The following is a 27,942-nucleotide window of genomic DNA, read 5'->3' as shown; positions in this document are numbered from 1 at the left end:
TCCATCCTCAACGCTCACTTCAGTCAGTCCCTAAATCTCATGTTTCACACCCTCTTCGAAGGCGAGGATTTGACCCGACTCGGTGGTGCCACGCACACGTATTGGTTTATCCACACATACCTATGTACATACATACATTACAATCACAATTCTCACTCTACTAATCGCCAAGTCTCACACACATCTCACCCACTTACAGAGAGAGTTCTTAGCATTGATCCACAGGCTATTTCTATGTTTCGATTTTTCCTATTCGTCCTCTAACTGGGCAAGCCCGAGTCCCCTTCCCATTACCCCTTCCCATTCCCATTCCCATTTCCATCTTGGGGTTCCGCCTTCCCCGTCGTCGTCCCCGGCTCTAAAAGTCAATTAACTTAAACATCAGCTGCCCCCAAAACCCCGTCCCCCGTTTCGCCTTCTCTCCTTCCATGCTTCCTCTCTTCGATGTCATATTTCCCTTCCTTCCATCTTGTTTTTGTTCTGTGCCTGTAATACGGTAATACATCGTGGTACATATCTCACCCTTTCCGGACTTCGGCTGCTTGTCTCAACGACTCCATCTTCTGATATACCAACAATCAAATATCCCATCAATAGCTTCCACCGCCCGTCTTTCGCAATGCCTATTCGCAACCCTTTCGCTCGTCGCCCTGGCAGTGTCATCGTTCAAGATGAGAACCAACGCCCTGATTCTACCCCTGGCTTCGAGAAAGTCGACACTGTCGGCTCCAAGTCCGCCCCCGTGTTAAGCATTCGAAGTCAAGGTCGCGACAATGGCGAATACAAGATGAGCGGTATGCCAACCGACCCTAGTCCCCTCCCGTCTCTCATGGCCTCCCCCTCAACCTCCGCAGTGAGGGGCAAGTCATGAAGAGGCGCATTTGGCATATTGTCACAAGACCAGAGGAACTTGGCTAATTTTTCTTTGCGCAACAGTTGTCAACGACAGTGGCGTTTATCTTCCTGTAAGTCGGTTCAGCCCCAACATGCAAAATGTCGGATTTGAAGCTAACGGTCGCAAAGCCATCACCTACTGAGGAAAAGGGCCAGTGGCCTCGAAAGTATCTCACGACCCGCAACTCGACAGATACTCGAAGCAGTTCCGGCGACATTGAACATTTCTCTATTTCCCGCGAGTCCTTTGATTCCTACCGTCGATCTTTCGTATGTATCTCCTATTTTCTGCCGTCCCTCATATCAGATATCCTTCGCATTTGCTCAGCGCACGACTGACATGAGCAAAAGGACATCTCTGCAAGATCGCCAATGCCCAACTGTGATTTCCCAACACGCCAGAGCCTTGACTCAGCACGTCTTCCCCGACTACCTAGATCTGCGATCGAGCGATCATTCGAGCAGCCACCAACCGCCGAGGAGCGTTTTGAAGACGTAGGACTAGACGACCACAAGCAGCAACAACAGCAGCCGGTTCCCCAGGCACAGCCTCAGAAGCGCGGGTTTTTTTCGAAATTCTCCGACAAGGATAGCTCGAGCAATCCTACTGTATCCCGTTTCCTTATGCATGGTCGCAAAAGAGCCCAGAGCGGCCAAGGTTCGGAGCTCACTGCCATGGACAACGCATCCCCCAAGGTGACTGTCTCAACTGATGGTCAAGAAATGCAATGAGATGCACGATCAAAGTTTTTGTTCTTCTACATTGTATTAGAGATACTGGAGTTTCCATTTATGTTCTCGGCGTTTTCGGTTGACTAGGTCGGGGTAATGCTAGATTCGCATTCGCTATGAGACCTGGGTACACCTTGATGGGAAGAATCAAGGATTGGATGAGTGCGGTGTGCAAAGAGCGCTGTGGGCTGAACGTGGAGTTGCAATGCCCAGGCGGACAAGCAACCTTTGCTATGGGGTCCTATCGCTTGGAATTGAACCGAATATGAGCTACATAATGATAATGAGAAGATATACATGTTTCATTGTACCTGCATAATGGCTTCGAGTGGTCGCTGGTCATCAGGGTGCGGACGTTAGAATTATAAGCTATAAGCTCTCGGCCTCTATTACAGAAATATAAACTGAGTGGATATATACGTCTGAGTCGACGAGCAACCGATTCAGTGTTACCTTGTCAAAGTTGATGCGCCATTGATTGGATAATTAGCTTATATGCAGCATAACATGATCTTGCCATAGGGCGTGGTAATGTAGCCGATGGCGGAGACAGTCCAGTAGAAAGAAACCGTAGAAATTGTTCCAACGGCTGCATCCACTTGTTATTGCGTGCTTGTCATTGATAGATTCCTTCCTTAGAGGCCCCGCTCTATCACTCGGAGGGCGCCAGACATGAGCACATATAGACCTGGACTGCTATTATATCCATCAACTTACAAATTTCCATCAAATTCTCAAAACAACTGAAAAGGCAAAGAAGGAGATCATGGCCTCTGACGAAGTTCCTACCAACCTCAAGGACGTCTCATCGGTACCGGACGGTACAGCCGGGGCCCAGACCGGACTTGATAGCTCCCTCGCCGGGCTGTCACTGGCATCCCGCGCTGTTCATGCCGATGAAGGCATCCAGTCACACAGAGCTGTTGCGCCGGCTATGCATGTCAGCACGACTTTCAGGTACAGCAATGACCCTGATGCGCTGAAGGCCTGGGATAATACCGATGTAAGTGTGCATGCTTCCTTGTCTTGATTTGCTGTAGGTGTCTCTAGAAGAAACTACCAGATGGTCTGGAATATCATGACTAGAGTTGACCCGATACCATCATGAACACCCCTGACAGCTTTCTGACTTCTCATGACGAAATTTGCTAAACTTGTGTAGCCCAACAACCCTCTGGACTCTCATGTCTACTCTCGGGCAACTGGTCCCAACACCACTCGTCTCGAGGCAATTCTCACATCCGTCATTGGCGCTCCAACGATTACTTACTCTTCTGGTCTGTCTGCTTTCCACGCCATGTTGGTCCATTTGAACCCTAAGCGAATTGCTATCGGAGATGGCTACCACGGCTGTCACGGAGTGATCAGCATTCTCTCTCGCCTGACAGGTCTCAAGACACTGCCTTTGGACTGTGCTGTTGAGGACCTCGAGCCCGGCGATGTCATCCATGTCGAGACGCCCCTTAACCCCACTGGCGAGGCACGCGATCTTGCAGCATATGCTGAAAAGGCAAAGAAAGCTGGTGCTTACCTGACTGTTGATGCGACATTTGCACCACCTCCTCTGCAGGATCCTTTCAAGTATGATGTTGATGTTGTCATGCATAGCGGTACAAAATACTTTGGTGGTCACTCCGATATGCTCTGCGGTACGCTGTCTGTCAACCACAAGCACAAAGACTGGGAACGTAGTCTCCTCAATGACCGCCTTCTTCTTGGTTCTGTTATGGGTAGCTTGGAGGGGTGGCTGGGTATCCGCTCCCTTCGAACTCTCGAGCTCCGCGTCCAGCGCCAGAGCGCTACAGCTACTGCACTGGTTGCCTGGTTGGCTGAGCAGCAGCGCGATCCTTCATCTGCGATCGGCGCCCTAGTCGAGCGAGTCCAGCACGCCAGTCTCCAACCCGAGGCATCAATCGAGGGTAGTTGGTTGCAGAAGCAGATGCCCAATGGCTATGGCCCTGTTTTCTCGGTGTATCTTCGCGATGGAGATGTCGCTAAGCGACTGCCATCCAAGGTGGAATTGTTCCACCATGCCACTAGCTTGGGTGGTGTTGAGAGTTTGATTGAGTGGCGTGCGATGACTGATCCTAAGATTGATAAGAGACTTTTACGGGTGAGCATCGGTGTTGAGGGTCTTGAGGATCTCAAGAAGGATTTGCTCCAAGGCCTGGAGGCTTTGAGAAAGGAAAAGGAGAAGGGGGTCAATAAATGAAGAGTACAGAGAATTAGAACAAACAGTCATTTTTTCGGATAGAAGGAAGGAAAAAGAGAAACGCTTTGTTTTATAGAGAAAATGAAAAATACATCAAGGGAATGAATATCCTCTACAATGGCTTGCATTGTTTAGATGGCTCGTCCATGAGACAGAGGTTGTCGTGATGCATCAGATGTACACAGACCATAAAGAAAAAAGAGAGAAGACTTGTATGAAAGATCACAACACTGGTCTAACACAATCAAAGAAATGTGACTGTCTGCTCGAAAAAGAAATGCCAGGTTAAATAGAGGAAACATGTGAACCCAACATAACCCATGTATGTATGTATGTAAGTCAGGCAGGCTGTGTTAGAGATGAGAGAGAGAGAAATCTGGGAAGAAGAATAAGAGGAGAGGAAAACAAGAAATGAAACGAGAGAAATCGAGGCGCAATGAAGAGTATAATACTCTTCTAGATGAATTTTCTCCAGAATTTGTAGCTGGGCGCTTGAGATCGTTGCGTAGCATTGAAGTGGAAGTGGTGTAGAATCTTAGGCGCTGATGTGGCCAAGCTCATTCTTGAGGGGGTAACCAGAGGCCAAACCAATTGCTGAGTGGTTTGTACTTGACTTCCCGGCTACGGAGGTACAGGTCAGTAGGGTTTACCTGTTACCAGTGGGTTATAGACGTACCGTGAGCGATCATTGTCGGCAAACGAGCCAACTCCTCGAAGATCTTGCTCGGCTGACCTGGGCTCCATGTGTCGATAGTCCACAGATCTGTTGTCAAGGCGGTAAGATGTAGAGCCTCGAGAGGAAGCTGGGGGAGCATTGGGGTAGTAGCTATCATGCGGTCGATGAGGAATAGAAGTCCTCAAAGGCGGTGCGAGGAAGTCATTGGTGACAGCATGTGTCTGATATGGAGGTGCTTCTTGAGCTCGAGAGGGAAACGTGGGAGAGTCGCTAAAGGCCGGAGATGTCGTGGGAGTTGTAAGATCAGAAACAGCATCTACGACGTTCGGGGGGTCATGGCTGTACTGTTGGCCGAGCCATTGGTTAACCATGGTCTGGCGTCTGTCGTAGGCTTGGGGACTTGGTCGCCTCCAGGCCTGGGACTGGTCTCTTGGTGATGTGTTGGCTGAAGTTGTTCTCTGGTAGTTGTAGTTTGAATCCCAGCTGCCTCTGACAGCCTCGTCACTCCAGTTCCTAGAGCTGTCTGTGTTGTATGTCTGGCCGTAGTGGCGCTGGTGGTGGTTATGGTGGTCTTGTCGACGACTCATGGTTGCTGAGAGTGAAGGACGTTGATGATTGGTCAATTGCGTGTAAGTTGTTTTGAGTGGAGAGTTTGTACTGTACCAGCGATGGTCAAAATAGAACTGGGAATTGAATTGCTTGATGAAGTGAATAGGCAAGTAGCTAGATTAACCAGAGTCTTAATGCATCTTTTTTAAACATGATGTGTTGAAATTTCCCTTGACATATGTCACTTGCTATTGTTTGGATGCCTCTACTCTCAAGCATGCTTCAACTGAGTTGCGGTCGTGGCTGAAGCTTCCCTATTCGCGGGGACGCCGGGAGGCCGCAGCTTTCGGCCAATGAGAAACGCCCGCTCCTCGGAACCCCAGCGATAGTTGATCGTGGCCGTGCAGGGGAACTCTCTCCAAGGGCCTGGGACCCCCCCTGGAGCCGTCAGCAAGCTTACTGGATGCAGGCTAGAGTCAGAACGTTATGCAGGGAATTGGAAACAAAAGACGTCAGTCTTCGCAGGCCGCCGAAGTTGCTGCTAGCCTTGTTCTGGTATCAAATCTAGATGGCTTTCCTAGGATGGATACATACAGGCCCTGGGTTGCTATTATGAGGCTCATCTAACTAATCCAATCCAATCCAATCCAATCCAATGACAGGGACGACTTGGCTATGGAAGTGAATTCACCAACGTCACGCGATTTATTCTTGATCCAAGTTTATCTTGTCAAGACTTTTGAGGGAGCCTGTCGATGCATCATGAAGTTTTCAACAATGCAAGTACAGTACCTGGATTGCTATCGGACACTTTTAAATCCGAAATCCTTTCCAGAGACAAAACAGTTGACATGGAACACGGAGCATAGGTACTTGAGAATCACGATTGTCTCAGACGCAAATTCCCAGGAATTATTCACATCTTTAGCCATCACAAGTCTCTCACAGCTCGTGTCATGACTCTCGGAGGCCACCAAAACCAGGGCATCACGAAAACCAACCAGCAAACAAAACTTGACACCGTCACTAACACTCAGTTCTCTCGGCAAGAGTGCCTCCCGATCGGCTATAGGTGAACCGGCCAGCTAATTCAGCCATCCCGGGTACCAATGCAGCCACATGCTGCATGATTAAACCTCCGAAACAACCGCTCAGAGGGCCTGAGAGCTCTCTCAAGCGCGATAGGGCTGAGCAACGAACCAGAGCCGCGCTTGAATGCTCAAATTAGGATAAGAAACAAGGTTTAGGCGCTGGATAACCTTCGCCAATCTTGGAGCTGATTGCTGGAAGCGTAACTGATGTGCTTGGCTTGCTGCGCTTTCAGAAACGATCAACTGTGCCACTGGGCTGTGTAGGTGTCAGCCCTGTGCACGTCCCCGGATGTTTCTCTGTGCCGCGTCAAGCGCAGGGGTTTGGCTCTAGGCTTGTCTTCCATTGGTCGAAAGAAGCGCGAGCGGGAGCGTAAAGGGTTCCCGTCTGCATGAGGCGCCATGACCATGATGCTCGTCCCCTTTTCGCTGCCTCCCGGTCTCTTTGTTTCCAACCTCTACAACAACAATAACACCACCACACAACTATCACCAACCTCATCCCTCCCTCTTGAGAAGAGGGAGCATGTGCAGGCTGCAGAGTCTCGTTTCTGGGACTTGCGGCCGCAGTTGACCCTAGTCAATGCCCCAATGGCCCGATTCTCCCTTTTCCGCCTCCCCACCAAGCTACGGCGAAGGGTCAGGCGTAATCGCATGGCTACCATTATAGCTCTCTTCGTCCTCGTAGGCCTCCTAATCCTTCCCTTCTACTCGGCCTATTGCGTCTACAAACCTCCGAGATACCTCATCCATTGGCTGCGGAGGAAGTACCCCGACGTCCTTTTCGAAGAGCCCACCGACCAAAAGATCATAGCCCTATCTATCGACGATGCGCCGTCCACCCACACCGACGATATCATGCAAGTCCTGGAGGAGAATGATGCCCACGCTACGTTTTTTGTCATAGGATCTCAGGTTGAGGGTCGCAAGGATAAGCTCGTCAGTTTGGTTGCAAAGGGGCATGAGCTGGGAAACCATGCCATGCATGATGAGCCCTCCAAGTCACTCAGTAACGAAAGGCTGCTGGAGGAAGTCCACCTCGTCAAGGATATGCTGACGGAGGCATATGCCGCTAACGGTCAGATCCTCCCCAACAATTACTTCCGCCCAGGATCTGGAATATTCAACAGGCGGATGCGAGATGTGCTGGGAAACCAGGGTTTTCGCATCACTCTGGGCAGCGTGTATCCTCACGACCCCCAGATACCGTACCCCGACACCAACGCGAAGCATATTCTGAGCATGGCCCACCCGGGAGCTATCATTATCTGCCACGACAGGAGATCGTGGACTGTGCCCATGTTGCGCGCTGTTCTTCCTGAACTCAAGCGGCAGGGGTATCGGATAGTTACCATCACAGACCTTGTGAAGGCGGTGTCGTCGCAAAACCAAGGGCAATAACACCTTTGAGCTCTTGTGAGCGTTTCTTTTACCTATGCATCCATTGAGACGGGGATCATTAGAAAGTTGGGATATGGTCTAGGGTATAGATTGGTTTGTCCATCGAGAAACTTTAAAGTTTAATTTTTAATGACCCGTCTTCTTCTACGAGTTTTTGTATGTTGTATCTGGGCGATGTTAATCTGTGAAAAGTCAGCTTTGTTGTTGACGGAGAGAGAAAGCCTTCATACGTGAATCTAAGTGTGCCCGTGACGATTGAACGGCATCCATCAAGGTATCTCTTCACGATAGTGTGTGTTTGTTCTTGAAACTCAGTCTTATGAAGCAACATATTCGCTGCGTCGTCAAAGTCGTTGACTGCCATTTTCATCCTTTCCTCCAGCTTAGCAACCACAGTATCCAAGCTCATGCCAGGCTCCATGATGGCTGCAATGGCATTGATGACACAGTCAGTCCGTAACTCCTTCTTCAGCGACAGCATATCATTCATCAAGCTCTGGAGAATGCTTACTTGTCTCCACAAGTGAACGATCTCTGGAGCTGACGATAACGCCCCTGGAAGCCTCTCGTCTGTTGCATATGGTACAAGACTGCAGAGCATTCTCCCGCCGACAGTTCCGATCCTCAGTTTCATGTACGGCTCGTAATCAGGTATGCGACTGGCCAAACGAAGTTTCTGCTCGGCTGCGCAGCTGCTGATGAAGAATTGGATCTCATCGTATAAGAGGCGCCGTTGATCACTCGGCGCCGTCTGACAGAACCGCGCACCGAACTCTCTAAACACGCCATTGATAGGATCGTCATCCGCTTCACTCATATTCATTTCATCAAGGGCCAATGCCTCACGCACCATGCGCATAGTCTGCTCCCTCCAACGCTCTGCTCGCATAAAGTCACCCGCAAGATCGCCCTCGTTAGCGTCAACAGCATCATCCCAGCAAACGAGCCACGTCGTGTAGAGAGTCAAAGCCTCCATTTGCCGCCTACGAGCTTGGGGATATAGTGAACAAGCCAGATAAGCAATGTCGTCCTTTTTTCGACGGGCGATCAACGGATATGCTACAGCCATGCGCTCAACCGCTCGATTGACAATTGGCGTAACATGCTCATGGTGGCGGTTGAGCTGACCTTGAGGATTGGGCCAACCCCGGAAGAAATTCTGAAGATTGGGAATATGTAGTGTCTGGCCGCGAAGGGCATCTACGAGCGCGGCTTGGTTTAGACGTGAGTATATCATGAGAAACACATTGGTCAATATCAGCAGCGAAATGTTTCGGATTGGAAAACCCTCGAAATCGCGGGCCTAGAGAAGTGGTCTAGGTTAAGCCTACATCATTAGCTACCTAAGTATCTATCCCATAATATAAACACGGCGCAACGATGACTCAAATGCCCGGGTTCGATTGAATGGACGAAGCTAAAAATCATTCCAGAGCATATATGCATTAGCTTTGCGTGATACAGCAGGAGTGCATTGTGAGACATATATTCAGTTGCTGATCCTGCTCTTGTGAGTTCATGTTGATGTATTAAATATGAAGACACTAGGTAAGCTAGAAGATTTCTGGTACAAGGCTCAACCATTATGCACTCCGTACAGCCTCAACAATTAGCAATTATGCCATGGCAGCTTGGTCGGGAATAAGATGGAAGTATGAATTGGATTGTTAGCCATCCTGTTAAGGTAAGGGAGTTCGTTATTTATCTCTCACACCCTCAACAAAGAAGGTTGAGAAGCCATACGCGTCACATAGAAAAAACCTAGACGCCACAACGGCAGAAGCTGCCCAAAAACTCAAATCCTCAACGAGCACACATGAAAGAAAGGAGAAGAAAAAGAGAGAAGACAAAAAGGGAGCGCAAGGGCAGAGATAGACAAGTCAACATCAAGGGCTACGTCAACTTATTGCCCAAAGTTGGATATCCTCAAGCAGACTTTTGAGCCCCTACTCTAATAATACCAAAATTGCTGTTTGAGTTAGAGTGAGGCGTGTTTCCGATCCTGCAGCGGCCCTTGTCCAATTGCCGGAGTTCAAGAGAGGCAGTCCGTCCAAGTAGCAGCAGAAAAAAGCAACGAGCACCACATGAAAATGCTCGTTGCTAATTGATGAGAAGTTTCACAATGTCTCATTCTGCTGCACACGTATTTTTAACCTTCAGACGGTTTGTTGCAACGACTGAAGATCAGCAGTTTCAACTTAACTCAAATCAGTAGCACCGAAATCTTCGCTCTAGAAACGGAAATCGGAGTGTGGAAAGGAAAAATTGCCGTTTATGGCGAGTGTGTAGGCAAGTAGCTAGGTAGATAGCATGACCAAGTATCCATCTAGATACAACATCATGAAACAAATCATCCAGCAAAAGAAAACAGGTATCCATCCCATACATAGATCCATCCGTCCATTCATCCATCCATCCAGTCCTTATTCCACCCTGGCCCTATCAAACGCCCCATTGAAACCAATGTCCGGTCAAACACTCTTTGAGCATGTGAACATCAGACACGGTCCTTTCATTCAAAGTAACCCAAACCAAACCAGACCAAAAGAGAGTGATCAAAGAGAAAAATCTTCAACGAGTGAATAGATGCCGTTCCGTAGAGCAACCAATAACTATGTACCTTTTTAGTCATGTCTGCCATTGTCCAACTCAGGACCCCCTTCTCATGGTCGTAAAATGTCTATTAAATATGTACTGCCGAATTAAGAAACCGGAGTGCCGGTCAAGAGTGCGTCTTTGGATCAAATCCACTGCGGCGTCGTAGGCTTGGCATGTGACACCTCAGGAAAGAAACTGAGGATGAGGCTCTGAACGTCGCTGAGATACTCTTCAGGAGAGAACTTGTTCAAACCTCTGGACTTCATGAATCGGTGGTCCTCCTCATCCTCCTTGGTCGTCGGCCTGGTGCTGTACTCTTCGGCAAGCTCAGTGACTTGTGCAAGCTCGTGACCAAATGGGTGTGAATCCTTGAGAACTCGCTGCTGGAAAGATGGCGGGGGAACTGGAGCGACTGCGGGGACTGCTGGAACAGGCATCGGGGGAGCCTTCTGGGCCTGGCTGGCAGAGACGTATGAAGCTGATGACGCCCTAGTAGAAGTTGACGATGATCGTGAAAAGGTGAAGCTGGCCTTGGTCGATACTGAGTGCTCTGAGTCCCTGGACATCTGCGAGGTGGACCGTTGACGGGCGAGCGCTTCGTATGAGTTCTGCTTAGTGTGCGAAGGCGAACGCTTAGGAATTGCAGGCGCCTCGGAGATCTTTGGCAGGATAGCTGGCTTGTCCGAGACACTGAAATAGGTTGACAGATGGTTCGGTTTAAGACCTGGGCACTCTTCGACAGGAGATACATCCGGGCTCGTAGGGGGAGTTGACTCCGTAGTTGAAGGAGCCTCGGATTCTTCGCCAACGGAACGAAGAGAGGACTTGCTGCGGAGAGCAGCATGCGGGATATCGGGAGCGTTGTAGGAAAGCATGTTGGTTGTGTGGACAAGCTGAAGTGGAGCAGAAATCTGGTGTCGTAGAATAGGATGCTGTTTATCGCGGGCCGAGTTACTACGGTGCGGCACTTGAACTTGTTGCTCTCCCATCTCGGACTGGCCAGCCATTTTGGCCCTTCTAGTTGTGAAAGCGCGTGAGAGGGACATGGTTGAAGATTTGGTTTCTGAGTTACGTCTTTTCGTTTTTCGTTTTGGGTCTTATTCGGGTTCTATGTGAGTTTATGGGGTGACGAGGAGTTGCTGCTAATGAACAACGTCCTGTGACAGAGGGGATCGTCGAAAGGCTCGTGCCACTGACTTGACACCAATTTTCTTTTTGAGGAAAGTTTTGCTTGGATCTATTGCCAGACAAGCGAGCAAGGAGTGTTGGTGTGAGGTGATTTCGGTTGACGTTGAATGCGTAGTGAGACAAGGAGTCCAGTCCTTTTGAGTTTATGAATAAGATGTCCGTGTTAGATCCGAATTCTGGAGCGGAAGATCAACGTCTGGCGTGATTCGATGTGAGTGAGTCGGTTCTTCGAGAAAGACAGTGATTCACGTAGACCGGCTCTGCAGTGACAACGTGGAGAATGTGGTGGTTGCAAGGGAACGTTCAACGTCGAAAATAGGTGTATCGGTCGGTATCCGTGAGCTTGTTTGATCGATCCTGCGACGAGGGGATACAAGAAAAGAGTGAGAGTGTAAATGAAGGAAGATAAAGAGGTTCTGGCAGAGGCAGAGAGATAGAGAGTTAAATCAATGCACACTGAGAAGCAAACACGATCAAGGGAGCGATGGATCGTGATACTTCGTATTTTCGACAAGAATTGAAGATACAGGCCTTTTCCGACGTATGCAATGCAAGTTTGTCGAAGGACAAAGACAAGGACAGAGACGGAGGCAAAGGAGAGAAAGCCAAGCGAGCAAGCACTTGAGAATAACTAGATGGAGAGAATCGAACTGAACGGCAGGCGTGGGGACGGGGGGATGAAACAAAAGATATGGGGGACCCAAGCCCTGCTAACAACTGCCTGATTTGAGAGCTGAACCTAGCCGAACCCACCTTCGGGCAGTGGACAGTACTGTACACTCAGCGGAGGTGGGCACCGGCCTTTCACTGTAAGTTTAGCGCGCACCTGGCCATGAAGCCTGCCCGGGCTGTGAATTGGAGGGCAGCTAAACTCACCTACCTAGGATTTGACTTTTGGCCTCCACTAGGTTCCATTGCAACGGCCCGGCCATCCCCCTTGTGGCCATCCCTAGACAAAGACCCATGTCCCTACAACTAAGCTCTCATTGGCCGACGCCCCTGGCTAGAAGAACACTTGAAGCAAAGAATCCTGGTCTCGCGTCAATGAAGCTAGCCAATCGCGTGTATTCTCTCTCTTCCTCTACCCCTGGTCACTTTAGTGATCGGTCCACTGATTTGGTTTTTTCTCTCTTGTCTGTCTGCATGGGAAAACCGGCGACCAGCGCCAACAAGAAGGGCGAGGGAGGGAAAGAAAAAAAAAATCAAAAATCAAAAATCAAGCTGATGTCTGAAGATTCGTGCTTAGGTGTCGTGCAGATTCTTTCTGAGCAATTGAGTGTTTGTCATTTCCATGTCTTGCAACTTATTATTGCCACCAGAGAGTAACTATAGCACAATATTGGTGTACGTGATCAAGCCCAAGAACGCCAATGGTGATACACGATCGATGATACACGCGTACCTACAGCACCCTAATTGTTTCTTTTTCGTCTCTTAATTCGTTACAGCTTAGAAACAAACATCTTATGCTTTGTTTCTTTCGCCTTCTGCCTTGATTTCCCAGTTGGTACCTAGGTGGACCGGAACCAAATGGTGAGGCCTTTGTTTCCCAGCTAAAGGTACAGTAGCATATATGCACGTCTATGTTGGCTTCCCACCAACACCTCATGGAGCTCTTTGCTGGGCCATTCACCATCAATCTTGACCCTCCATCCTCTGCCTATCCCACCATTCACGGCGGCGACATGACCCGCGCGCTACCAGCAGAGCCAAGCAAGGAGGAACCCATTTGAGTGATGAACGGGGCCAACATGGAAAAATTCTATTCTATCAATCGGGTTACACCGATCGCCAGGGGATGGATGCAAGCACTCAACTGCAGTCTGCAGTACAGTACAGACGCCCAATTCTTGTTTGACAGCTTGGCTGACTGGATGCAGAATATGCGTTCGTATGTGATGTGTTGTTATTGCATGACCAGCTCACACACAGCCAAGTCGAAGATCATCACCGGGAACTGACTAAATGGGCTGGCCGAATTGTACATTCGCAGTCGAAAGCCACACCGTCCACGTCTCGTCTCAGTTACCTGACAAAAAGAACCTTCACACACAGTAATTGAGTCGTGGTCATGGCCTTTCGGAAATGACCAGAGCTTCCTCAGGCATATCAAAGAACAAGCTTTCAAACTCTGGTTGACCATTCCCCCTCAATCAACTCGTCTCTAAGCCTCAAGAAGCCTTTGATTGGGTCAACGCCTTCACGCCATTACCGTTTTCTCCTGTTTCAGGCCCATGTGCCTGCGCAAGCGGATCCAACTAGAGCCCTGAACTGTGATGTGATGCCGTCTAGGTCCGTAGAGACTACGTATGAGACAGGCAGAAAACCAGCATGACCCTCCGTTCCTGCTTAATGCCGTATGTTTTGGGGGCTGGTAGATCCTCCGCTTTCGATAAACGAATTTGTTGAACATGGCATGGTCACAGCTTTTGTCTCCTCCACTCCAGTGTGAGAGGCTAGAGAGGATGGATGGCCATAATACAAGGTACCTTACCTTGAATAGTACGTAAATTGCTGCACCTTGAGAAATTCCGTAGATATACGGATATTATATTGAGTATTTAATGTCATGTCCTCAGACCCCTCGCTTTCATGTAATACCTATCGTTTAACTGCCTTACCACGGAGTATATTCTCGTGGATGTTCTACACTGACATGATCCGTTCTTCAACCGACTCCTAGGTAGCTATGGGCCCGGCGCACAGAGGTCTCATTTCGCAATGTCCAACCATCATCACGTTCGTCTTGTGTTGGACTGTCCGAGACTGGTCCTTGACAATGCATTCTCACGACTCAGTGCCACCGCCCTATTTTCGGCGCCTGTGACGTGTGAACGTCTGTTCTCAGACAACCCAAAGATGACGACGGCTTGGTTCGCGAGCCACCTCAGATCCAAGAGGACCCTTAATTTTCCCCTTCCACCAGCTAGCTATCTTATCATGCTCCCATATTGTTTCTATGCCCATCTCGTTCCGCCGCTCACTAAAAAAAGAACCCAAGGTTGTTTGAAGATCAGATCCAACTTTTCCATTCCTGTTCAGAAACATCGTCTATCTAAGGTAGTCGATTTATAACCCCCCCAATGTCCATCGCTGTGAAACAGTTCCTGTGCGCCAGTGTGCTTCATTCATGCAGAGTACTCTTTTCCTCGGGAGTCGCCCTCTAAGTTAGAGCGGGCAAGACATGATCTTCGCAACAATCGACCATTGTCAAAGCTCTCTAGGGGTCGCCGCGCCATTGTCCACTGAGACAATGATCTCATCCAACCTCAACCTAGGCGGTGGATCTGCCCAATATCTTGGTTCAAAACATTTTCAATAAATAAGACATTCGTCTAGTTCTCATCCATCGAATCATCATCGTCCTGCTTGTCATCCTCCTCATCGTCATCGTCAGAGCTGTCATCGTTGTTAACACCCACGAGGCGATCTTCACCCTTCCCGCGCTGCTCGGGCACCCGCTGAGCAAAGGCCTTGCGCACCGACGCGTTGGTGCTGGTGTCCCACACGTGCATTGTTCCCTTGCTTCCGGCGACGGCGAGGCGGAAGGCAACCTCCGGGTCTGGCGCGAACGTGGTGGAGAAGACCTTTCCGACGTCGAGGTTGCGCGAAACCACTACAGAGGGCCCTGTGGGCTGGATGTTCCACAGCTTGACCGTCTTGTCGGTCGAGCCGGTCACCATGTAACCGGGGACCACGGGGTTGATATCGAACGAAGACACAGACTCGTCGTGAGCCTGAAGTGTCCAGACAGCCTTGGTGCCCGTAGGGTCGGACGGTGCATTGCGGACATCGTGGTAGTGGATGACACCGTTCTCCGTGGACACGAAGAAGAAGTTCGGGTCGTGAGGATCCCACCGCACATTCTCGACGTCGCTCTCGACGCCCCATCGGGGAGGCTTAGCATCTGGTGCACGCATATCGGCAGCCACCACAGTTCGGTCGTAAGAACCGCTAAGCAGAACGGTAGGCTCGTTCGCGTGCCACGCAAGTGAGCACACCTTGTCGGTGTGATAAGTATACGACTTGGCGCACTTTGCCGTGTTGAGATCCCACAGCTTGACCGTCTTGTCGGCAGAGGCTGAAGCCATCAGATTGCGATGCTTGCGGTTTGCAGCCAAGGACAGGACAGCGTCAACGTGGTGTTCGTCGTTGGACTTCTTGGACTTCTTCTTCTTCTTTTTTGACTTCTTCTCCTCCTCGTTGCCTCCCTGGCCGAGGATCGCATTGGGGTACATGCAGTCGATGGTGTCCAAATCCCACACCTCGATATCGGGGTCCATTGTGCCAACGGCGACGAAGTTACCTGCCGAGTCCTTCTCTACACCGGCCTTGTTGACGGGCATGTCGATCCACTCGACACACAGAGGGATGGCTGGCAGCATAATGTCGTGGTGGACGTAAAGGTTGTCAGCCTCATCCTCGTAAACGAAAACCTCAAGGTGCGCCATCTCGTCTTCAACCTTGGCAGCCACAATAAGATTGTCAGTCGCGAGAATCTGGAGCTCTTCCCGGTCCTCATCCTCCTGTTCCTTGTCGGCATCAATTGTGATGTAGGGGTCGTCCTTATTCGACTCGTAGTATGCCAGCGACTTGATGTTACCAAACATACCCATGCCCTCGCCGTTTCCAGGCACATCTTCGTCGTCGTCGTTGTCGTAATTTTCCAAATCATATTCTTTTAGGTCATCATCATTAAGGTTGATCCTGAAGCCGTCAGTCAGTCTCTGTCCTTCTTCTCAGATATTTGTTAGTTACGTACTCTGTCTTCTCGGCCGGGTTGTCTTCATCAACCTTCATCTCCGAGTCCTCTTCATCGTCCGTGGTCTGGTTAGCCTTCGTCCCCTTCTGCGTAGCTTCAGCTTCCTCGAGATCCTCTTGGGCGTCGTCCAGTTGAAGCTTGGCAAGCTCCGCTATCCGTTCAAACTCTGCCTCATCCAGGGTATACTTCTGAGGGAAAGGCGCAGCGAAGCCCCTGGGGACCCACTGTGCGGCTGTAATCATGGAAGACATGGTGATTGTCTGGGTATCTTAAAATGGTGTTGTGAAAGTCCTGCTTGCATCGGTAGGTGGGCGCCTAGATAAATTTCTCCCAAAATTTCTAGTGGGGTTTATCGATAAGAGGCCTACCCATGAGGGGACGTTCGCTACCTAACACTTAAATGACAGTGGTCCAGAAGGTAGTGGAGGGAGGGAAGAAATCTCAGGACTTCAATCCTAAACCGATGAAAGGATTTATAGATCAGTTGGCATAAGCTTAAGGGACTCTTTAATAAGATCACCCTGGCATTGGGACTTAGGGCATGAAGTTGCTTTGCTCTATGAGCCTGTCCTGAGAGTGCAAGAAACTAGCTAACACTTGTTTGATACCCATATGGCTTGTCAAAAGGTTTTCACAAGGCTACGAGTAACCGTTATACCATGATATTAAGAACTGAGGCAAGTGAGAGCTATGCTATGATTTATCAAGACATGACCACGAGCCTGAAATGACTGGCTCTATAGAGCTACAAGTAACCAAGCTTACCTAGGTTAGAATAATAGAAACTCATCCGAGGCGCCGCTTAAAACCCCCTACCGCGTCTCTTTATGACAGGCTTTTTGACTGCACCTTGTGTTACAAACTTCTTACCGTCTGCCCCTATCTTCTTGCTCTTCTTTTGAGTCCGATCTTCTTCTATCTGTTTCCTTTCTTCGTCCTTCCGCTTGTCATCAGCCATCTTGGCCTCAATCTCCATCTTTCGGTTGAATTCTGTTTCAGTGATTCGTTTATCCCGAACCGAATAACCCTTTTCCTTAACCGAGTAGAAGACACCACCGAGATCTGCAAGCCAGTGGGGGTCCACGGCTGTCACTGTTGAAACATAGACCTTGGAAGTGAGGATCAACTCGTGGTAAACGATGTAATCCGGTGGGTGCCCTGCATACAATGCGCTTGTTGGGTGCAGCTGCACACCGAGGTTGGTGCGCAGGTTGATGTATTCGCCTGAGCCTTTGTATTTGGCTGCTTGGTGGTAGTATCCCGAGCAAATGCACTTGCGGACAATGTCCCAGTCCATTCCACAGCTTGTCAATTCCATCTTTTGCATACGGACAATATCCAAAAGCTGTTCACGAATTTCCTTGGCCCGCCTCAAAGATTTCGGGTGTAGAAAGTGCTTAACACACCAGCCGTCGGAGTAACCGTTGGCCTTCCAGTTTGTGTAAACCTGGAGGTATGTCAAATGATCTGACTCATGCACCCAGAATTTCTCGCGGGCAGCATCAGCTTCTTCTTGTCTCTCCTTCGGTCGGTAGAAAACGTTTGGCACGGACAGCATAGAAACAATGGTAATCATCTCTTCACTGCAGCCATATTCTTCCGCTGTAATGAGAAGCTTGGCCAGCGAGGGGTCCATGGGAAAAGCACTCATTTTCTTTCCAAGATCAGTAAGCTCACCGAGATTGTCAAGCGCACCAAGAGCCCATAAGTCAAACATTGATGTTGTGATAGTGTCTTGCGGAGGAGGGTCCATAAAGTCAAAGTCCAAGAGGTCCTTGACGCCGAGAGATTTCAACATCAAGACAGTGTTAGCAAGATTCGTGCGCTGGATTTCAGGAATAGTCTGTAAGTACAGATCTTCCTTGAACTCCTTTTCTGAGTACAGTCGAAAGGCCTTTCCAGGCCCGGTTCGACCGGCTCGTCCTGAACGTTGCGAGGCGTTGGCCTGCGAGATGGGTGTGATCTGAAGCGTATCCATGCCGATTTTCGGATTGTAGACTTTCATCTTGGAGTAGCCAGCATCCACGACGTATTTAATACCATCGACCGTCAAACTAGTTTCAGCAATGTTGGTGGCGACAATGCATTTTCGGACACCAGGCGCAGCTTTGTCGAAAATCTTTGCTTGCAGATCTGCAGGCATTTGACTGTATATAGGTAAGATACTCAGCTTTGGGGGGTCGTTGAGGGCATCAAGTCGTTTTTGGATAAGCTCGCAAGTGATTTCGATGTCTTCTTGACCTGTCATGAATACTAAAATATCGCCAGGGCCCATTGAAACATGAATTGACAACACTTGATGAACTGCCTGGTCTACATAATCCTCAACGGGAGACCGATGAAACATGACGTCGACCGGGAAAGTTCGTCCAGGAATGATGAACTCAGGTGCACCACCAAAGAAGTCTGAGAAGCGTTTCGAGTTCATGGTGGCCGAAGTGACGATGAGCTTCAGGTCGCGACGCCTCTGCAAAATCTTCTTGAACAAACCCATCAGGATATCTGTGTTCAAGGCACGCTCGTGGGCCTCGTCCATGATGACACATGAATATCGATCTAGATCAGGCTCGTTGAGGGATTCTCGCAAGAGAACACCATCGGTCATGTATTTGATGACTGTCTCTTTGCTGGTGCAGTCTTCAAAGCGAATCGCATAACCGACCGTGCTTCCTAACTCAACCTCCATCTCTTCAGCAACACGCTTGGCTACACTCATTGCAGCCACGCGTCGCGGTTGTGTACATCCAATCATGCCCGTCTTTCCATATCCATCCTCTTGGAGGAACTGCGTCAGCTGTGTCGTCTTGCCAGAACCTGTCTCACCAACACAGATAACAACTTGGTTTTCTCTAATGACACTGAGAAGGTCTTCACGAACTGCAAACGCAGGCAGATATTCCCGTTGCTCCCGTAAGGTCTTGCTCTGGCTGAAGTTACTCGCGCCATCGGCCTTCTTCATATGTGCGCTGAATTTGTTACCCTTGCGCTCACTCGGGTCGGCGTTATCTTCAGCAGGTAATGGCAGTGCAGAATCGCCGTCTTCCTCTTTTGCACCCATAATGTTTCCAAGAGTCGTTCCGGTCATGCTTGTGGCTTCCTTGGCTTGCCGTTGACGTTCTCTTTGCTGCCTTGCTTCCTTCACCACCTTACTGCCCTTGCGACTGAAAACGGCCATATGACTCTGAGGATCTTTGACAGCTGGAATTGGTTCTAGTTGCTTTGTGAAAATAGTTCGTCCGTCCAGAAAGGGTGGCCGTAGATCGTGTACCAGAAGATGAACTCTAATCGACTCATCATCGTCAATGAAGTCGGATGCCATATCCCGTCTTTGCGCGACGCCTGATTGCAGCATTCGGTTCGTTTCCCAAGCATCATTCTCTCGGTTCCTCTGGTCTCGCCGCGCGTCAAAACGACTAGTCATCTTTTCGTGTCGGGCGGTTTCCTGTTGCTGTCCTTCCCAGGAGTCGTAGGAGGCGAATGGGTTATGGGCTTCATCTCCAAAACTGTGACCGCCAAATTCATCACCTCCGTACCAGTCTCGGTCTAACGCCTTCGAATCCTCCTCGGTCGGTCCTATATTTCGGGGCGGTGGTGTAGAAGCATAACGCGATTGTGCCCTGTGGGGAGTTGAGGCGCGCGAATCATTCTGAAATCTTTGTCGAGGTGTATCAAGTCGTCTCCTCTTTGGATTTGGGTTATACCCATCGTACTCTCGATCCTCCGCCATTGTGTTGACTTGTAAGTTATCTGTCGATGCTTGGACTTTTTATTGCGACTGATGAGTTAGACCCAGATAAGCATGCCGATAATGATCACGTGAATAGTTCGATTTGATTGTAAGGTACGGAGTACCTAGGATAACTGTAATAAGAATGCACGAAATTTGACAAAGAATTCAAACACATCATATATTTGTTGAAGCAAGTTCTTTAGCGTAGCTTTAAATGTATCATAGGATAGGATATTCCTGTGTCTCATAATGTCAATGCTTAGACAATTAAGGCATGGTAACATGAGAGGCTCGTCTTAATGAAACCCCTTTCTGTCCACGCTATGATCGAGTGCACGAGTACGTGGTATTGCGGCATTCCTTTCTGCAAACACAGATTATATCTGGAGGAACAAAATGATACAAGTATTGGACTACTCTAATCATGATTTTGTTGCATAGGCTTTGTGTCAGGCCTCGTCATCACTAATTTTCAACGAGTAACAACAAAGTCATTCTCATCCTCGATGATTTGCCGATCTTCCTGGGAGACTCTAACCACGCGAGCAGATCTTGGGCCATTGTCTACATCCCTGAAGAATTTCGATAGGATTTCTTCACTGGCTTGAGCCTCGCCCTCGACCTATGAAAGCTCTATATTAGCCAATGCCAACTTGCCGGGGGCTTATATGCACCTTTTCATCCTTCGTGTTTCGACACCATCCCGTCACTCCGTACTCTTGGGCCTTCTTCTGAGTAAAATACCTGCTATGCATGAGATGCGATGCCTCGGGATTTGTTATCTCAGATAACCGTACCGGAAACCAACACCTAGGTAGATGACGTCAGTTCAAATGAATACTACATAACATGTTGAAAACAGACATACCTTGAACACGTCCCTCAACGGCAAAATAGACCTTTTAGAAAGTTAGCTCTGGCTTCATAATCATTGTAAAAGATGGCTCACACGTTTCGACATATTAGCAGGTCACAGTTTAATAGGCGATATATACTAAGGTTATTGTAGAATAAAAGTCAAGCTTGATGCTTGGGAAGGGTTGGAGAAGAGCTAGAGCTTCTTAGCAATCAATGATAAATATGAAAACACGGTGACTTTCTTCGCCTGTGCTTCGCCTGTGAGATATGATCTAACCTTTATGTCAATTGCTTGCTTTTCAGGTTACTAGCGGATAGATATGTCGGGTTTAATAGGTCGCTTACAATGGAAGGAAGGTGCATGGGCGTTGAGCTCAGGTTGATGATAAGATAAGGTAAGTTCCAAACCTCCACTGATGTCACTCATCAAATCCGTGCGTTTCCACTGACTAAATCAACACCTTTATTTATCCCTTGTTTGCAGCGCGAAGACATCACTTGTTACAGGGCCCGCGCGCAGACATATCGAGATATTTATGGAAGTCCACTCCTCGGAGCCGGCTACAGAGCCGGTCCGATTCCGCACTGGCAAAAAACGAAAAGCCTATCGTCAACGCGTCCAGGAAGATGACGCCTCTGTCACAGAAACAATATCATCACATCCTACTGCGTCTGCATCAGAACCCAGTCACGAACTCACCCGAAAGGCCTCATCAGATCGCGCCCAAGATGAAGAAGAATCTGTTGCTGCTGCGCTCAAGCTGCGCAATGCGCGAAGAGCCCGACTTGGAGGCGTCGCATTTCGAAACACAAACCGCCCAGACGACGATATGAACAACGAGCGTGCTCTTATTCCACACGACGCAGATGATGCTTCAAATAACGAACCCATCATGAAAGGAGTTGCGGATAGATTTACCCACCAGACGGGAAGACTTACAGATCTTAATGACAAGCATATGTACGTTGAGGACCACCGTCTTTGTCATTCTTCCTCACCATGCAATAACTAATCATTCAAGGATGGATTACATAGAATCCCGATTATATAATCGCGCGGGCGGAAACACCTCACATAATACTTTATCAGCGTCTGCATCAGACCCAGCTAGGCAACCTTCTGCAACAACAGCAAACCACGAGAGTGGACGTGCAGTAATGCAAGGCCAGTTGATGGAGATCAGTCTCGAAGACCACTCTGCTCGAAGTGAGAACGCTCTTCAAGCAGATAGTGCTACAGACGGCGGACCAAGAGCCAAGAAGCCTAGACTTAGAAGGAATGGCACGCCATGGCGTCCGCGAAACCGTCGAGATAGTGACGCCCTCAAACGAGATCAGATCGTTGACGAGATCCTTCATGAAACAAGACGTACGTCTCTAATTTCCATGTCCCTCAAATTAGCTACTAAATCATGTTTCCTAGTCGACTTATACGAACCGACTCCAGGACAAAACAGCCACAATGCAGTTGCCGATCAGGATGGTGCCGCTGATGCGCGGCTCGCCGAGGAGTTCCGACAGCAATTCCTTGAGGATGTAGCAGAACGACAGCTTCGCAAAAAGAAGGCAACGAACCAAACAACGCGCGCCGGTACGGAGGAAGTACTCAAAGGCCCTAAACTCGGCGGCAGCCGTAACGCCAGAGCTCAGATGAGAGACCTTTTATTGAAGAAAGAGAAGGAAGGAAAGAAGTAGTATGGAATGTTGAGATACGTATGGTCTCTATTTATCTGTGGCGTTGGGCGGTTCTGGTTTTGTACCTCTTTTGTACCGGTTTAAGGATTCACACACATGGGACGCATCACCTTCTTATGATCACAAAAATAATCATTTATAACTGACACCTTAATCTTGTAAGTGTAACCATAGCAATTCCGTTGAACACTTGCATTCATATTCATATTGACTACTTAGTCTGTAACGATTGATAGTGGTGGGGGCATTTTGATCCAACGATCTGACAATATGAAGAAAATAGTCCTAAAAAGAAAACCTCAATGATAAGCTCCGACGTCCAATTCTGTATAGTCGCAAGAAGACGGCCAATAAAACAAGAAAAAGCACTTAGCAAAAACTCCTTTACCCAAGTCCCATATATAGCAATTTTCCCAAGTGTGCAGGGCAAGGCCCAACATTGAAATGAATGAAGATTGAGTCGCTTGGCACAATAGGTATCGATCCCGTGTCGTAATTCGCCTTCCGTCTTGCTCATGTGCAAGATCATTTGACTTCCGTCATATGCCAGAACGCCAAACCCAATGTATAATGTTAACCGTCAGAGAAACCCATGCGTGAAATCTTGACCGACGTAATGGAATGTGAGTTTCGGAAAACCCTTTATCTAATGTCGAGCTGGAAAGGCTTGAACCGCCCGCCAATTGTAGCACAGCGGGGACACTTCCTTCTTGCTCCATGCTCTGTCATGAGAACCTCCACACAAGTTGGGCAAAGGCCACAGATACATTCGGTACATGCATACGAATCCTTGAGTAGAGAGAATCCTTGACAGGCAGCGCAGTATATCTGAATATTCTGGGCCGAATATCTTGGTGACGAATCAGAAAGCCCCCGGGTTCCCATATGAAAGTTGTCGCCGCTTTCACCACTCTCCACGGACGGAAATGGCTCTACAGCATCCTGACCATATGATGGAGGCGTGAGAGCCTGCTGGAGAGGCGAGGCTTGGTAACTGGCCGGCTGAAATTGAGGCTGGTGGGAAAATGGCGGTAACGATGATCTATGCATTGAAACAGGCGACTGAGGGACCTGAGAGCCTGTTAGTCAATTCAACAGTGCAAAGGCGACTATCATCAGTAGGTGCACATACAGGAGTACGGTCTTCGTCTATATCACCAGCAGCAGAAGCGGCTTGATCAGCTGCATCGATAAGATCTTCCCACCGCTTCCCGAAGTCTGCGGATGGTTCTGCTGACAAAGCCTTCCGATCATTACCTGGTCTATATCGTTCTTCATTTTGAATTCGGCGTAGCCAGTCAGTTGCAGATCCTTTAGAGTTCTTCTTTTTGTGGTGAGGCTCTCGCCCTCGCTTTGTAACAGACTGCTTGCGAGGCCGATTAGGTCCCACAGAACGCTGAAGAGGTGGGAGTGTTGAGGATCTTCCAGGTGGTGAGTTTGCCAGAATGGAAGGGAGAAAGTCGCGCTGTCTATTAGATTTGGCAGATGAATAAGGGTCGCTAGTAATATCATGATTGGAAAGATTGAGAGGCGGCAGCTCGATGGATGTCCGTGGCCTACGTCGAACATCCATGTCTGAATAGTATTCCTACGCATCATTAGCCCTGGATGGCGATGATTCGAATTCTTTTAAGGGCATTTCACTCACACCGTCCAAATCCATGTCGCGTTCACTCTTGACGCCATGAAGTTCGGCTAGGGCAGCAGCGGCACTGGCTGTGCCAAGCATTGGGCCTGAAACCGGCCCGCCATTACTGAAATCATCTAGAAGGCGCGGAGTGCCCGGATTACTCGACTCGTCGCGATGATAGTTGTGTCGCTCGTGAAAGCCTTGAAGGTGGTCAATGGGCGGGGGCAGGCTGGAGTGAGAGTGGGACAAACCCTGAGCATTTGGAGCTGAGGTCTGATCTAAAGGGCGTCGCTCCGATGGTGGAGTGTTAATCATTAACAGGAAGCTCTCTTCTGTAGCTGGAAGCTTCGAGATGTAGTGCTCGGGGTGTGCGCGGCGGATATGCTCCTGCATGGAACGATATCTTTTTTCCTGCAATTGGACATTTAGAATCGAATGGGTACCGTTGCATGGTGTTACGGGAACGTGCTTCCTCAGTTGGGAACAAGTGCGGTAGGTGGTAAGACATGACGATGTAAGGTGGGTTGGTGCAGCAATGGCAACTCAAGCCCGGCTGCAGGGCAAGACAGGGCAGAACAGCTAACGAAGGCAAGACCCAAGGACTTACACCAATGCATCTCTTGCGACAGCTGGAGCCATCCTGGTTGCGAAGAGGGCAGACTACCTCATTGTTGGAGTCTGTAATAGAGAAAGACGACGTCAAAGATGATCGAGGCGGCATCTTGACCCCACCATACGTGATGGCTTGCTGGCGGGGGGTACTATAGCGATAAGAGACTGAGAAGCGAGATAAGAGATGATAGCGATGAAGCTCAGCTTTCAACGAGAAGATCAATTGGTGACAATGAAGCTATGCAAAAACCGTAACATTTCAAAGCGCAGCTCATGGACAATGAAATGAGCTGCCTTTGAGCATGGGCAAGCTTTGCTACGGGAACCGTTTCGAAATTGGACCAATTATGCGACAGTGGTTGCGTACACGATTGGGGCGTCGATTGAGGTGGTGATGGAGGCAGTTAGTGAGAAAGCGATGAATCCAATCTCTGTTTAAGAATATCGATAACCGTATGTTGAAGAGTCTAAGTTGGATAAGACGCGAACATAAATATTCGATCGAGAAGGTCACTTCTTTGGAGAAAAGGTGGGTTGCAAAGAAGGATGATGGAGGGAAGGAGGGTGAGTGGGAGGATGGAAGAAAGTAGACGTAGGTAGGTGCAGGTAAGTAAAGATGACAGGAGCTTGGGAGGTCGAAAAAAAAAGAAGAGACGGAAGAAGGTGGGAGGCAAAGACGCCTTTTGGGTAAAGCGTGTGAGTGAGTAATAAGAGCAACAACGCAATAGCGAAGAAGGTAACGGCCAGAGAGAGGCAAGAGGAGGGTGTGAGTCGTTGAGTGTGTGGTGTGCGGTGCTGCCGAGGGAAGCTGAGCTCGAAGATCTGGATGAGAGCTTTGGCCGACCTTGGACCTAGGTACTGAGGTAAAGTGAGGCAGGTATTGAATGTGCTTTGCTCACATATCATCAGCACCAGCATCCAGATATTTACGACAACTGTACAAATATCTAATATTACAAAGAAGCTCACAAAAAGATAAGCGCAAGGAAAATATCAGAGGGCATGAAAAAATTACCAATAACTAGGTACCCAAAGGCAAAAAAACTCTGGCGGCAGAGGGCGTGTGGGCAACAGAATCAAGGCCAGTAGCGAAAGATTCCGCGCAAACAAGACTCTCTGTCTGGTTTTTAATGCCCATTCATTGCTCACTTGACAAGGGACCACAGCCTGAGCTCTGGGCTCCTCCTCCGACTGCCATGCCATTGCTTGCAAAGCCATGCCTTGCGCTTCGCCTCCACTACTGGAGATCTCAGCTGCCTCGAACGACTTGATCTCCGGGGCCAATAGTATTGACGCACAGTTCTGGGGTGCGGCTACAAAAAGCTGTCTAACAGTCTTCTAACCTTCTCCAGCTTCCATTCCATCCTTCTATGAGCTCTGTATGGCCACAGTCAGACATCCATTAGTAAAGGTCCTGTGGCTCCTCGAGCAAGCTGATGAAGCTTCGATCTTGCAGGCTCTCAAACTCTGTAGCGACACAGTCATTCCCAAAAAAAGATTCTCCAAGCGTCTGTAACATCCAGTAGCGAAGCACAGCTTCCAAGCACAGAAGCATCAGCAGCTCACCAGAGCATGGCCCAAGCGCTGCGTGAACAAATCAACTGGCTACCATTGCAATGACTCGAGAGGGGCTACAGGGGTGAAGGCAGTGAGAAGAGGGGGGTGGACGGCGTGGAGCTCTTCTCTGGACGGATGGAGGTCAAGAACCAGGCCTTTGACCCAAAGAATGCCGCCTGTAAAAGCTGCAGAAGCTCCCTAGAACGTGCAGGGGAAGCTCCAATAGTGGAACTGGTCCCTTGCTCAGGTTTGTTGAAGATCTTTTCTTTTTACTGATATGGTAGTGCTGATAAAGTTGTTAGATCATAGCATGAATACATACATCCAGGGGCTCCCACCTCTCTGCACCACATCATTACCAATCGTATTCTCTGTCTTGAGCTTCTTTTTGTTTTTTATCAGCTTCAGTAATTATCCGGCTGCGAAAGATCCTCATCAATGTCGCAAGAAAAAGGCCGGCGTCTGGAGGGTTGACCATGTCAAACATGACCAGGGTCGGCGGGGCCGAAACCCATGGCCAACTGCCACTCGCAGATACCGTTCCAAGCCAACTCCGGATGTGGTTATCACATGTACATGATAGGTACCTGTGCATGACTCTCGCCACGGCTATGGCCACGGGACCTCGACTAAACACAGAACGGTCGTTACTTACGCTGGAGCTCAAGTCTTCACCTACGCCAGCTACTAATCCAGAGCTAGAACCCGAATGTTGATGTGGCGTTTGAGATTCGGCGATACGCAGGCGTGGACGTTAACAGAGTCAGCATCGGAGTCCTCAACGCCAACCAAGATTTCAAACCTCGCATTGGCTTCAGGGGTATCCCATCTAGGCCTCAAGGAGCATTTTGTCTTTACAAGATGAGGTTGAGAATGCAGGTTGCAAAGGACCCAATGATATACGGACAATTGAGAGCCGACCTTTGACTCAGCTTCAGAACGATGGAGAATTAAACGCCTGCAAGCCCTGCACCACGCTCCCGGGTCTTTTGAGACGGTGACATCACCAGCCAGGGGATAGCGCCTGTCGCCCTACAGTACGGAACCGGCGGGTGTGCGCAACCAGTTCGTTAAAGGGTCTTCCACCTCGACCGAATTGCTCGACTTAGAGTAACGCACGCTATGCCATTCACATCTACCTGGAAGGCGGTGAATTCTGATTTCTGAAACACCCAAGCTTTGTCACATGGGCGCATGGCCGCGAAAACGGAAGAAGGGGCAGGTTGTAGCTTTCGTATGCAGGACCAACTGAAGGTGCATGAACAGACTCAAAATACGCCAACGCCGAAGCAAGACAGCGTCGCGAGGGCTCGATACGATAGCTCATACAACCAACCAGCGTTGCAGAACCCGAGGTCGATAAGTCCGGTTCTATTCTCCAGACCCTGTGAAGGCGGTGACCCCGCGCCATAACAGCACCGCGAATTTTACCAGTAATAATCGTTAACAGAACCTTTAAATGTGCATTTACATACACTAATCGAATGTAGAAAAAGACTTAGCTCAGACCTTTGGTTAACCTAAAAACAAAACTCTTAGATAGCGAATTTGAACTGATATCTTACACCACAGTTTCCAAGTCGACGGTTCCGTGGGTGTGGGACAGGTCGAGAGCTATAGCTCTGTCAAGGGGTGAGCATATCCATGTGGGGGCCAACTTGTTAAGCAGATCATCATATCGCTGCTTCTTTTTAAGTACCTAATAAGGTAGGTAGTTGCTCGACCTACAAGAGCAATTGTGTTTTCAATTATGTACATGC

At 49.1% G+C, this 27,942-nt stretch overlaps 9 protein-coding genes across 9 annotated transcripts; 4 read left to right on the top strand and 5 right to left on the bottom strand.

Annotated features, from left to right (window-relative positions):
- Positions 1–619: 619 nt before the first annotated feature.
- Positions 620–1,626, top strand: FTJAE_5397 (uncharacterized protein; the record flags this gene model as incomplete). Its single annotated transcript, XM_037351899.1, has 4 exons — positions 620–794; positions 937–965; positions 1,024–1,164; positions 1,246–1,626. 4 exons carry the CDS (start codon positions 620–622, stop codon positions 1,624–1,626), a joined length of 726 nt encoding a protein of 241 aa, XP_037207560.1.
- A 766-nt stretch (positions 1,627–2,392) lies between these two features.
- FTJAE_5396 (cystathionine beta-lyase) lies at positions 2,393–3,838 on the top strand (the record flags this gene model as incomplete). Its single annotated transcript, XM_037351898.1, has 2 exons — positions 2,393–2,629; positions 2,789–3,838. The coding sequence occupies 2 exons, from the start codon at positions 2,393–2,395 to the stop codon at positions 3,836–3,838; spliced, it is 1,287 nt and encodes a 428-aa protein (XP_037207559.1).
- A 557-nt stretch (positions 3,839–4,395) lies between these two features.
- FTJAE_5395 (uncharacterized protein) lies at positions 4,396–5,101 on the bottom strand (the record flags this gene model as incomplete). The annotated part of the gene is made up of 2 exons (XM_037351897.1): positions 4,396–4,459; positions 4,515–5,101. The coding sequence occupies 2 exons, from the start codon at positions 5,099–5,101 to the stop codon at positions 4,396–4,398; spliced, it is 651 nt and encodes a 216-aa protein (XP_037207558.1).
- A 1,452-nt stretch (positions 5,102–6,553) lies between these two features.
- FTJAE_5394 (nodulation nodB) lies at positions 6,554–7,552 on the top strand (the record flags this gene model as incomplete). Its single annotated transcript, XM_037351896.1, has 1 exon — positions 6,554–7,552. One exon carries the CDS (start codon positions 6,554–6,556, stop codon positions 7,550–7,552), a length of 999 nt encoding a protein of 332 aa, XP_037207557.1.
- Positions 7,553–7,664: 112 nt separating this feature from the next.
- FTJAE_5393 (terpene synthase) lies at positions 7,665–8,789 on the bottom strand (the record flags this gene model as incomplete). Its single annotated transcript, XM_037351895.1, has 2 exons — positions 7,665–7,734; positions 7,783–8,789. 2 exons carry the CDS (start codon positions 8,787–8,789, stop codon positions 7,665–7,667), a joined length of 1,077 nt encoding a protein of 358 aa, XP_037207556.1.
- A 1,504-nt stretch (positions 8,790–10,293) lies between these two features.
- On the bottom strand, positions 10,294–11,196 carry FTJAE_5392 (uncharacterized protein; the record flags this gene model as incomplete). Its single annotated transcript, XM_037351894.1, has 1 exon — positions 10,294–11,196. One exon carries the CDS (start codon positions 11,194–11,196, stop codon positions 10,294–10,296), a length of 903 nt encoding a protein of 300 aa, XP_037207555.1.
- A 3,477-nt stretch (positions 11,197–14,673) lies between these two features.
- On the bottom strand, positions 14,674–19,827 carry FTJAE_5391 (pre-mRNA splicing factor ATP-dependent RNA helicase PRP16; the record flags this gene model as incomplete). The annotated part of the gene is made up of 3 exons (XM_037351893.1): positions 14,674–16,045; positions 16,101–16,368; positions 16,971–19,827. The coding sequence occupies 3 exons, from the start codon at positions 19,825–19,827 to the stop codon at positions 14,674–14,676; spliced, it is 4,497 nt and encodes a 1,498-aa protein (XP_037207554.1).
- A 1,397-nt stretch (positions 19,828–21,224) lies between these two features.
- FTJAE_5390 (uncharacterized protein) lies at positions 21,225–22,383 on the top strand (the record flags this gene model as incomplete). Its single annotated transcript, XM_037351892.1, has 3 exons — positions 21,225–21,649; positions 21,711–22,057; positions 22,136–22,383. 3 exons carry the CDS (start codon positions 21,225–21,227, stop codon positions 22,381–22,383), a joined length of 1,020 nt encoding a protein of 339 aa, XP_037207553.1.
- Positions 22,384–23,025: 642 nt separating this feature from the next.
- On the bottom strand, positions 23,026–24,734 carry FTJAE_5389 (transcription factor; the record flags this gene model as incomplete). Its single annotated transcript, XM_037351890.1, has 4 exons — positions 23,026–23,454; positions 23,516–23,971; positions 24,032–24,424; positions 24,621–24,734. 4 exons carry the CDS (start codon positions 24,732–24,734, stop codon positions 23,026–23,028), a joined length of 1,392 nt encoding a protein of 463 aa, XP_037207552.1.
- Positions 24,735–27,942: the final 3,208 nt, after the last annotated feature.

This window comes from Fusarium tjaetaba (genome assembly GCF_013396195.1).
Source record: "Fusarium tjaetaba strain NRRL 66243 chromosome Unknown NRRL66243_c0000103, whole genome shotgun sequence".
NCBI classification, from domain to species: domain Eukaryota; kingdom Fungi; phylum Ascomycota; class Sordariomycetes; order Hypocreales; family Nectriaceae; genus Fusarium; species Fusarium tjaetaba.
This window is presented reverse-complemented; position numbering and strand designations above follow the sequence as displayed.